This window comes from Bos grunniens, chromosome 7 (assembly GCF_055505025.1).
Source record: "Bos grunniens cultivar Pamir isolate PY7600 chromosome 7, Bosgru_T2T1.0, whole genome shotgun sequence".
Taxonomy (NCBI): Eukaryota; Metazoa; Chordata; class Mammalia; order Artiodactyla; family Bovidae; genus Bos; species Bos grunniens.
Window position 1 is genome coordinate 68,448,349 of NC_141171.1, and position 12,227 is coordinate 68,460,575.

General features: G+C 40.0%; 1 protein-coding gene across 2 annotated transcripts in view; it reads right to left on the reverse strand.

Annotated features, from left to right (window-relative positions):
* Positions 1-1,325: 1,325 nt before the first annotated feature.
* Positions 1,326-12,227, reverse strand: part of LOC147369763 (uncharacterized) — a 28,908-nt gene continuing 18,006 nt past the window's right edge. For both annotated transcript variants that reach the window (XM_086413706.1, XM_086413705.1), the window contains 3 exons: positions 10,634-10,748; positions 7,251-7,287; positions 1,326-2,233 (listed from right to left, as the gene is read on the reverse strand). In XM_086413706.1, the coding sequence (XP_086269832.1) occupies positions 2,131-2,233; positions 7,251-7,287; positions 10,634-10,748 (255 nt within the window). In that variant the 3' untranslated portion in view covers positions 1,326-2,130. The remainder of the gene's footprint in view (positions 2,234-7,250; positions 7,288-10,633; positions 10,749-12,227) is intronic.

A 12,227-nucleotide genomic window follows, 5' to 3' on the forward strand; every position in this document is an offset into this window, starting at 1 on the left:
GGGTTGCCATCTCCTTCTCCAATGCATAAATGTGAAAGTGAAGTCACTCAGTCATGTCCAACTCTTAGCGACCCCATGGACTGCAGTGCACCAGGCTCCTCCGTCCATGGTATTTTCCAGGCAAGAGTACTGGAGTTGGGTGCCATTGCCTTCTCCAGAAGGCTCTAGGGAACATTTTTTTAGTCAATGTGTTCACTAATTCTCATGGATAAGTATTGTGTAAACTGGATGCTGGGAAACTACATACACTTCCCTCAAAGAGCTCAGTATAATAAACATCAGTGATCTGAACACCTCTCATATTACAAGACCAGGTTATAGGGTCACAATTTATGGTTACAATTTGTAGAGACTCTATTTGACACGTTACTGCCCTGGCTCCAGGGCTCTGTCAGCCAGAAGGAGGAGGGGGTCTCTTTGTAATTCACCCCTAGGTGCAACACAGGTTAGGTGTGTGCTGGTCTCCTGCAGAGGGACCTGAGCTAGGCACTGGCACCGTGCCTGGCACATGGGAGGTGCTCCATATTATTCACAGAGAGACTACAATGGGCTGCACAGAAGGGTTCAGGGGAGGGGACGCATCCTGTCTACAGGGATTAGGTGAGAAAGTGTGAAGAGGCTAAGGCTGAGATGAACCTTGAGGGATGGCATGCCTGGTGGAGAGACAGGAGACAAGCATCTCCCCAAGACATGCTGACCTACAGAGTGGAGAGTGGGTATGTGAGGCATGTCTATCTGCCAGAGCACCACATGGAGGGGCTGCATGAAGTGGACAAGGGAGAACCTGTGAGGGGCTTATGATGGAGTAGGGACTTGTACCCACTGGGGAGCAGTGGGAGGATTTTCAACTTCCATAGCACAATCAGATCCTGGTTCCTTTGATTACACTGGTGGCTGTGTGGAAAAAAATTTAGGGACTATTGGGATCACCAAAAATGCCAACTCATAAGTGGAAAGGCCCTTAAGGTCCTTTGGATGTAAAGAACAGACTTTTGGACTCCATGGGAGAAGGCAAGGGTGGGATGATTTGAGAGAATAGCATTGAAACATGTATATTACCATTTGTGAAACAGATCGCCAGTCCAGGTTTGATGCATGACACTGGGTGCTCAGGGCCAGAGCACTGGGATGACCCAGAGGGATGGGATGGGGAGGAAGGTGGGAGTGGGGTTCAGGATGGGGAACACATGTACACGCATGGCTGATTCATGTCAGTGTATGGCAAAAACCACAATATTGTAAAGTAATTAGCCTCCAATTAAAATAAACAAATTAATTTAATAAAATAAATAAACAGAAAGATAAACCATGTTCTTTGATGAGAAGATTTAATATCACAAAGAATCATCTCTCCAAATTAAATTAGGATACACAGGATTTACTATGTTGGAATTTTATAAAATAATCAAAAACTTGTTTGTAAAGATAAATTAACAAGAATATGCAGGGACATTATGAAAAAGAATAGTGACAGGACTTGCCTTATTGGTGTCATTATATTATAATGTTAACGTCATTATATGTGTGTGAGTGTGTGTGTGTGTAATAACAAAATAAAGGTGTGAGTTGAAATCATGTTAAAAAAAAAAAACAAAACAAAACCTGTACACACCCATGATTTGAAACCCTTGAGAGGTCCTAAGGAATATAACATTTGAAGTCACTTAATTAAAAAAAAAATGAAAAAAGGGATCATGAGATGCTTTCATGTTAAATCCTTTAATCTCAAGTTGGGTTTCCTGATTTTTAAGTTGTAGTCAGCTGTTCTGGACAGCCTTGATATCTGAAATAGTGTTTTTTGTCTACACAATGAGAATTCTTGATGGATAACAGGATTCGTAAGGACTTAAGAGAATATACAATTCCAAAGAGCACATGTTTAGGAGAGAGCTCTCCAATCACCAGAAAGATTGAGACACTTTTAGTATAAAAAATTAGGACTGTGTGACAGAACTTGACTCTACACAGATCAGCTGCACCCAATGTCCCTAACTCCTTGCAATGCCACTGGGAACTGACCAAAAAATTGTCCTGCTGCTTGAAAGCACTCTGATATGGTAATATCTGGTCACTGTCTTCTACAGTCAAGGGCATAACACCTTAGAAGGCCACTGGATCTTAATCCTTAACTTAAAGTTGGTCATCAATAATGTCGACATTGTCTTCTGCTCGGACATGATTCACATCTGCATTTTTCAAAATTTTAACATGAGAGTCCCTCAATAGAATCACACTGCAAAAAGAATGACATGAATAAGAGAAAAGCAGATCACTTCTCAAGTATGAGCAACACAGTTTATGTTCAGGCACACTGGGTATTTGCATTTCCCAGAGCTCCATTCACAAGCCTATAAAATGCACAGAAGCTTCCAGAGTTGTAAACATGAAGTTGCAGGAAGTCTGTGTAATAGGGAGGTAGAAATCCTCAGCAGTCATTTCAAAAAACTCAGACGGTCTCCTTCAAGAGACTCATGTAACAGAATACAAAAAATGGAAAAATCTAAGAAGACTAATATAAGACATCAAATGGAAGTACTAAACCAGGACACACATTCTCAAAGATGGCCAGGAAATGGTTTGGCTGGGTTTCTTCCCAACTGTGGACTGTAACTCTTTAGCGAGGGTTAAATTAAATCTATTTAGTCATCTATTTCCTGTATTCAATATAAATATATATCAGTATACAAAACATAAGAGCACACTGGATATAGAAAAATAGATTTATTTCACATAAGTCTATATTGGATCATGGAATCAGAAATCTTTCTGTGTCTTAATGGTGAGACTTAGAAAGCCATGGTTTACATGAGCTGTATACCATGTATGCTCACACATCAAGTGTATGAAAAGGTCATTTGTGGAGCTTTGATACAGCTACTTTTTTTAGAATTTGTAATTGGAAGTGGTCAAACAAGAGATGGCAAGAGTGAATGTCGACATTCTAAGAATCAGCGAACTGAAATGGACTGGAATGGGTGAATTTAACTCAGATGACCATTATATCTACTACTGCAGGCAGGAATCCCTCAGAAGAAATGGAGTAGCCATCATGGTCAACAAAAGAGTCCGAAATGCAATACTTGGATGCAATCTCAAAAACGACAGAATGATCTCTGTTCATTTCCAAGGCAAACCATTCAATATCACAGTAATCCAAGTCTATGCCCCAACCAGTAATGCTGAAGAAGCTGAAGTTGAATGGTTCTATGAAGACCTACAAGACCTTTTAGAACTAACAGCCAAAAAAGATGTTCTTTTCATTATAGGGGACTGGAATGCAAAAGTAGGAAGTCAAGAAACACCTTGGAGTAACAGGCAAATTTGGCCTTGGAATACAGAATGAAGCAGGGCAAAGACTAATAGAGTTTTGCCAAGAAAATGCACTGGTCATAACAAATACCCTCTTCCAACAACATAAGAGAAGACTCTATACATGGACATCACCAGATGGTCAACACTGAAATCAGATTGATTATATTCTTTGCAGCCAAAGATGGAGAAGCTCTATATAGTCAGCAAAAACAAGACCAGGAGCTGACTGTGGCTCAGACCATGAACTCCTTATTACCAAATTCAGACTTAAATTGAAGAAAGTAGGGAAAACCACTGCACCATTCAGGTATTACCTAAATCAAATCCCTTATGATTATACAGTGGAAGTGAGAAATAGATTTAAGGGCCTAGATCTGATAGATAGAGTGCCTGATGAACTATGGAATGAGGTTCGTGGCATTGTACAGGAGACAGGGATCAAGACCATCCCCATGGAAAAGAAATGCAAAAAAGCAAAATGGCTGTTTGGGGAGGCCTTACAAATAGCTGTGAAAAGAAGAGAAGCGAAAAGCAAAGGAGAAAAGGAAAGATATAAACATCTGAATGCAGAGTTCCAAAGAATAGCAAGAAGAGATAAGAACGCCTTCTTCAGCGATCAATGCAAATAAATAGAGGAAAACAACAGAATGGGAAAGACTAGACATCTCTTCAAGAAAATCAGAGATACCAAAGGAATATTTAATGCAAAGATGGGCTCGATAAAGGACAGAAATGGTATGGACCTAACAGAAGCAGAAGATATTAAGAAGAGATGTCAAGAATACACAGAAGAACTGTACAAAAAAGATCTTGACAACGCAGATAATCACAATGGTGTGATCACTGACCTAGAGCCAGACATCCTGGAATGTGAAGTCAAGTGGGCCTTAGGAAGCATCACTATGAACAAAGCTAGTGGAGGTGATAGAATTCCAGTTGAGCTATTCCAAATCCTGAAAGATGATGCTGTGAAAGTGCTGCACTCAATATGCCAGCAAATTTGGAAAACTCAGCAGTGGCCACAGGACTGGAAAAGGTCAGTTTTCATTCTGATCCCAAAGAAAGGCAATGCCAAAGAATGCTCAAACTACCACACAATTGCACTCATCTCACACGCTAGTAAAGTAATGCTTAAAATTCCCCAAGCCAGGCTTCAGCAATATGTGAAATGTGAACTTCCTGATGTTCAAGCTGGTTTTAGAAAAGGAAGAGGAACCAGAGATCAAATTGCCAACATCCGCCGGATCATGGAAAAAGCAAGAGAGTTCCAGAAAAACATCTATTTCTGCTTTATTGACTATGCCAAAGCCTTTGACTGTGTGGATCACAATAAACTGTGGAAAATTCTGAAAGAGATGGGAATACCAGACCACCTGATATGCCTCTTGAGAAATTTATATGCAGGTCAGGAAGCAACAGTTAGAATGGGAAATGGAACAACAGACTGGTTCCAAATAGGAAAAGGAGTTAGTCAAGGCTGTATATTGTCACCCTATTTATTTAACTTCTATGCAGAGTACATCATGAGAAATGCTGGACTGGAAGAAACACAAGCTGGAATCAAGATTGCCGGGAGAAATATCAAGAACCTCAGATATGCAGATGACACCACCCTTATGGCAGAAAGTGAAAAGGAACTAAAAAGCCTCTTGATGAAAGTGAAAGTGGAGAGTGAAAAAGTTGGCTTAAAGCTCAACATTCAGAAAACAAAGATCATGGCATCCGGTCCCATCACTTCATGGGAATAGATGGGGAAACAGTGTCAGACTTTATTTTTCTGGACTCCAAAATCACTGCAGATGGTGACTGCAGCCAAGAAAATAAAAGACATTTACTCCTTGGAAGGAAAGTTATGACCAGCCTAGATAGCATATTCAAAAGCAGAGACATTACTTTGCTAACAAAGGTTCGTCTAGACAAAGCTATGGTTTTTCCTGTGGTCATGTATGGATGTGAGAGTTGGACTGTGAAGAAAGCTGAGCGCTGAAGAATTGATGCTTTTGAACTGTGGTGTTGGAGAAGACTCTTGAGAGTCCCTTGGACTGCAAGGAGATCCAACCAGTCCATTCTGAAGGAGATCAGCCCTGGGTGTTCTTTGGAAGGAATGATGCTAAAGCTGAAACTCCAGTACTTTGGCCACCTCTTGTGAAGAGTTGACTCATTGGAAAAGACTCTGATGCTGGGAGGGATTGGGGGCAGGAGGAGAAGGGGACGACAGAGGATGAGATGGATGGATGGCATCACTGACTCGATGGACTCGAGTCTGAGTGAACTCCTGGAGTTGGTGATGGACAGAGAGGCCTGGCGTGCTACGATTCATGGGGTCGCAAAGAGTCAGACACGACTGAGCGACTCATCTGATCTGATCTGATCTGATGTGGTCACTATTTTTATTACCTAAGTCTGCCCAGAAATTATATATAATGCACTGAACCTTCACTCAGCTACGATCTTTAAACAGATTAGTCATACATGTGTGGAAACAGTTTAAATGTTAGTAGCTCAAAATGAGTCTATGTGATATAGCTTCCAAAAAAAAAATAACATCATTAGGAAATGCTCCTTTTTGTTTTGCTTTCTTTTCTATAATATACAATATTTTCTAAAATAAGTATTTTCTAACTAGGTGATAAAAGGTGAAACTTTAATAAAAGTTAACAGTGAAAGGACAAAAATGAACTCTAAGGATGCTATCTTCCATGCTTTTCTTTTCATAGAGAGTATATTTTTCATACATTTTTAGAATCGGATAGTCAAAAACTTCAAGAAGTCTGTGTTTTTGACTCTAAGAGGCCTAAGATGGAGTCTTTTACCTGCTGTGTGATGTGACCTTGGATGTCACTTAACATCTCTAATCCTGTCTTCTAATCTGTAAACTGAGAGTAATACTCATTCCTGTCTCACAGGTTTATTGCTAAGAAGGGCATGACTGCAATAACAAAAGCCAGCATCGATGGAACACTTGCAATATGCTGGGGATTATTCAAGGCGTGTTCTGTGGATGGGCTCATGTAATTAACTCAGACATAGGAAAAGTTGTGTACAAACATCCAATGAAAGTGAACTAGGAATAATGGATGATGGACTAAGAGGGGTGGATTTTATCAAAGAAAAACCTTTCTTAAAGCCCAAGCTGGACCAGATGCTGCAGGCTGTTCAGATTCGGAAGTAAGTCGTGGTTTCCCACCTTTACAGGTGTTTGCAAAAATGACTACAGGGATGCATAGAGAGGAGTTAACTTTTCATTGGGAAGTGGGGTAGATATGTACAACTGTAAATTCAAATGCCTATGAGACCACACAACTAATTGAGCAGAGTAGGCTGGGGTGGAACCACAGGGAATGATGGGAACCTGGAGAGCTGGAGGCATGTCCCTACCCCCTGCCTTTGTGCATTTTCAACCTGGAGTTGTCCTCCTCCAGATCTTAGCAGAGCTGCCTTCTGCTCCTTTGGGGCTCACTCACATAAACTGTTGCCCTGCTACTGTAGTCCCCATAGTATTTATCTGAAAGTTCTAAAAGTACACAGTATTCATTTATATGTTTTCTGTTTCTTTTGCTCATCTCTTTGGAATAGGCGTCTAATATACACTCAATAAACAAAGCACTGAGTGAAATCAAATAATGTACCAAACAACCCATTCTAATGGCCCATCAAGAAAAAAAAAAAAAAAAACCCTGCAAATTAGTTCTTGCTCTTTGAGGTCTGGTTTCAGGTGCTGTTTCTGTAGCAGTTCTAGCACATTTGCAGAGAATACAGAGATGCTAAAATCATCACTGGAAGGTTGGAAAGCAGTGGAGGTTCTCTATATACTAGATTTTACAGGATCCATAGTATAAAATAGGGAGTTCAGAAGGAATAGAGGAGAGAGACAGAGACATTTTTACTAGAGTAAGAATTGTTAAAAGAGTCATTGACACAAACCATTTCAAACTTACCATCGTAGCTCCAACTTGTTACTCAAGAATAAATTACCTAAATTGGGGAAGAAATAAAGAGAAAATTAAACATGTAAGCCAAGGAGTTCATGAGATGTTTTTTCCAAACAAATATTTTATTTCTGTTTTTACTTTAATAATAATAAAATCTGTACAGATCTCAAAGCCTGACAAATTAATTAAGAAGAAAGAATATTTTAAAATTTATTTTTAGAAAGAATATTTTTAAAATGAAAGAGAAAGAAAATAATTGTGGATCCTTTCCTTGACAACTCCAGGTAACTTTTTTTTGAATCTAGGAGCCAAATAAGCCCCTTAATGTAAAGCATCACATATTTATAAAAGATTTAGTATATTTAGCCACATGCCATAGGCTACTTTAATGCCATTATATTTCACTGTAAAAAAGGTGGGAGATTGTGTTTCTTTTCATAGATGACAGGTTTTAAACATACACACTCAACTGGTGGAAGGAAACCAGGAGACGTTGGATGATTGCCTTGCAAAAACCTTCATTCTCCTCCTGGCCCTGATACCATGTACCCTCCCAATAACTCATTGCTTCTTCTGTTAAGTGGGTGTTGTAAAACCCTCAACAATTTCAGTCCCTATAGGGACAAAAATTGGTCTTGAAGGGAGGGGAAAATGAAGAGTGAGCAAATATTATATATTATACTGGCTTGTTGACTTCCAAATTCCAGCTCTAACCAACCAATTCTTAATTCTCCATATTTAATTTCTTCTATGGTCAGGAAGCAACAGTTAGAACTGAACATGGAACAACAGACTGGTTCCAAATAGGAAAAGGAGTATGTCAAGGCTATATATTGTCACCCTGCTTATTTAACTTATATACAGAGTACATCATGAGAAATGCTGGACTGGAAGAAACACAAGCTGGAATCAAGATTGCTGGGAGAAATATCAAGAACCTCAGATATGCAGATGACACCACCCTTATGGCAGAAAGTGAAGAGGAACTAAAAAGCCTCTTGATGAAAGTGAAAGTGGAGAGTGAAAAAGTTGGCTTAAAGCTCAACATTCAGAAAACGAAGATCATGGCATCTGGTCCCATCACTTCATGGCAAATAGATGGGGAAACAGTGGAAACAGTGTCAGACTTTATTTTGGGGGGCTCCAAAATCACTGCAGATGGTGACTGCAGCCATGAAATTAAAAGACGCTTACTCCTTGGGAGGAAAGTTATGTCCAACCTGGATGACATATTCAAACATAGATATCACTTTGCCAACAAAGGACCATTTAGTCAAGGCTATGGTTTTTCCAGTGGTCATGTATGGATGTGAGAGTTGGACTGTGAAGAAGGCTTAGCGCCAAAGAATTGATGCTTTTGAACTGTGATGTTGGAGAAGACTCTTGAGAGTCCCTTGGACTGCAAGGAGATCCAACCAGTCCATTCTGAAGGAGATCAGCCCTGGGATTTCTTTGGAAGGAATGATGCTAAAGCTGAAACTCCAGTACTTTGGCCACCTCATGCGAAGAGTTGATTCATTGGAAAAGACTCTGATGCTGGGAGGCATTGGGGGCAGGAGGAGAAGGGGACAACAGAGGATGAGATGGCTGGATGGCATCACTGACTCGATGGACATGAGTCTGGGTGAACTCCGGGAGTTGGTGATGGACAGGGAGGCCTGACGTGCTGCGATTCATGGGGTTGCAAAGAGTCGGACATGACTGAGCGACTGAACTGAACTGATGGAGAATTTAAATAACATGTTTTTCTTTATAGGACAATAATTTAAGAGAAATAAAAAAGAAAAAGAACCACTTGTAAAAGAACGAAACTAGAACACTTTCTAACACCATACACAAAAATAAACTCAAAATGGATTAAAGATCTAAACATAAGACCAGAAACTATAAAACTCTTAGAGGAGAACATAGGCAAAACACTCTCTGACATACATCACAACAACTAATCTCAAAAATATACAAGCAACTCCTGCAGCTCAATTCCAGAAAAATAAACGACCCAATCAAAAAATGGGCCAAAGAACTAAATAGACATTTCTCCAAGGAAGACATACAGATGGCTAACAAACACATGAAAAAATGCTCAACATCACTCATTGTCAGAGAAATGCAAATCAAAACCACAATGAGGTACCATTTCACGCCAGTCAGAATGGCTGCTATCTAAAAGTCTAGCAATAAATGCTGGAGAGGATGTGGAGAAAAGGGAACCCTCTTACACTGTTTGTGGGAATGCAAACTAGTACAGCCACTATGGAGAACAGTGTGAAGATTCCTTAAAAACTGGAAATAGAACTGCCATACGACCCAGCAATCCCACTGCTGGGCATACACACCGAGGAAACCAAAATTGAAAGAGACATGTGTACCCCAATGTTCATTGCAGCACTGTTTATAATAGCCAGGACATGGAAGCAACCTAGATGTCCATCAGCAGACGAATGGATAAGAAAGCTGTGGTACATATACACAATGGACTATTACTCAGCCATTAAAAAGAATACATTTGAATCAGTTCTAATGAGGTGCATGAAACTGGAGCCTATTATACGGAGTGAAGTAAGCCAGAAAGAAAAACACCAATACAGAATACTAACGCATATATATGGAATTTAGAAAGATGGTAACGATAACCCTGTAAGAGACACAGATGTATAGAACAGTCTTTTGGAGTCTGTGGGAGAGGGAGGGGGGATGATTTGGGAGAATGGCATTAAAACATGTATGCTACTGCTAAATCACTTCAGTCATGTCCGACTCTGTGCGACCCCATAGACAGCAGCCCACCAGGCTCCCCCGTCCCTGGGATTCACCAGGCAAGAACACTGGAGTGGGTTGCCATTTCCTTCTCCAATGCATGAAAGTGAAAAGTGAAAGTGAAGTTGCTCAGTCGTGTCTGACCCTCAGCGACCCCATGGACTGCAGCCCACCAGGCTCCTCTGTCCATAGGATTTTCCAGGCAAGAGTACTGGAGTTGGGTGCCATTGCCTTCTCCATAAAACATGTATAATATCATATAAGAAATGAATCACCAGTCCAGATTCGATGCAGGATACAGGAAGCTTGGGGCTGGTGCACTGGGATGACCCAGAGGGATGGTATGGAGACGGAGGTGCTGGGGGTGGGGGTTCAGGATGGGGAACACGTGTACACCCGTGGCGGATGCATGTTGATGTATGGCAAAACCAATACAATATTGTAAAGTAAAAAAAAAAAAAAATTAAAAAATAAAATAAAATAAAAATAAAACAAATAAAAATGCACCTGTATATATATAAATAAAAGAACCAACCAAGAAAGTTATGTGAAATTGAAATCATGTGGAATGTAGGGTTATAGGCAGGTTAGATCAAGAATACTCTTGTGGGCATAGTCCTGAGGTAACTTACTTTTATTAATCATGAATACCAAAAACGTGAGGAATAATACTGAGATTATAACAGATATTCCAATATAGACTCCCTTGTTGATGCATATCCAAGTATCTTGTGTCAGTATCACAGCCTAAGGAAACATCAGCAGATTAAAAGAAAAAAAAAGATCATGTTAGAATTATGAGTAGAAAACATTTTTGGAAACAATGCACCCTGACATATTTATCTTATTGGCCCTTGGCTAGTTTTGAATTATGAGGGGTGAGACCAAATGATCTGAAGTTATAGCCATATGGTGAAATTCTAAGACAGTTTAAAATTCAAAATGTATTTGGGATGGTGGAAATGTTGTATATTTTGCAACATACACAATACGTATGTTATATATACATATGTAAATATACTTAAGTGTATGCATTTGTCAAAACTGAAACTCTAAGCTTCAACTGAATATGCATTATTATATGTATTTCTAAATGCATGTTTTAAAAAATTGATAAGGTATTTCCATACTTCCCTGGTGTCTCAGACAGTAAAGAATCTGCTTACAATGCAGGAGACCCAGGTTGGAATGCAGGAGATCCCTGGGTTGGGAAGATCCCCTGGAGTAGTACATGACAACAAACTCCAGTATTCTTGCCTAGAGAATTCCATGAACAGAGAAGCCTGGAGGGCTTCAGTCCATAGGGTCACAAAGAGTCAGACACAACTAAGCAACCAACAGTAGCCACTTTCATAAATAATCCTCTTATTAGAAAACAACAATTTCTGTTCCTATATAAACTGATGTGGTGTTATTCAATGTTAACTCAATGTGCTCAATTTTGAATTTGGCTCTTGATTCAACACTTTTTCTTTTCAGGAGAACTCAAGGTAATATCTATGGGTTCATAAATGGACTTTAAAGTGGCTGCTCAGATGTATGGCTCTGCTTAACAGTTAAAATGATGAGCAATTGGAGAAAATACAGTTTATCTGAATCTCCTAGTGTGGTCCATAAGTGATCATCACCTCCTGAAATAAACCCAAAATACACCAGGCATCATGCTCTGCCCCTTTACATAGCTTAACTTTAAATCTAAAGAGTTCCCATTAGATAGGATTTTAATAGAAACAAAGTGGATGGTCAGAGAAAAGTTTAAGTCTCGTGTCTCTTCCTGCATAAGAGGTTAAACTCTAGAGTCAGAATCCCAGCTCTTTTACTCAGTTGCTCTGTGACCCTGCACAAGTTATTTAGCCTCTCTGAACTTCTGTTTCTCTGTCTGTCAAATGCAAACTAAAGAAGGTACTTGGGTAAGATACATTAGATATTTCCTGATAAACACTAATAGGAATAGAGAAGAGGGTAACTTAGCATTTGAGCTGTCCTAGCCTAAAGGGGCGGAGAAGGCAATGGCACCCCATTCCAGTACTCTTGCCTGGAAAATCCCATGGACGGAGGAGCCTGGAAGGCTGCAGTCCATGGGGTCGCTGAGGGTCGGACATGACTGAGCGACTTCACTTTCACTTTTCACTTTCATGCATTGGAGAAGGAAATGGCAACCCACTCCAGTGTTCTTGCCTGGAGAATCCCAGGGACGGGGGAGCCTGGTGGGCTGCCGTCTATGGT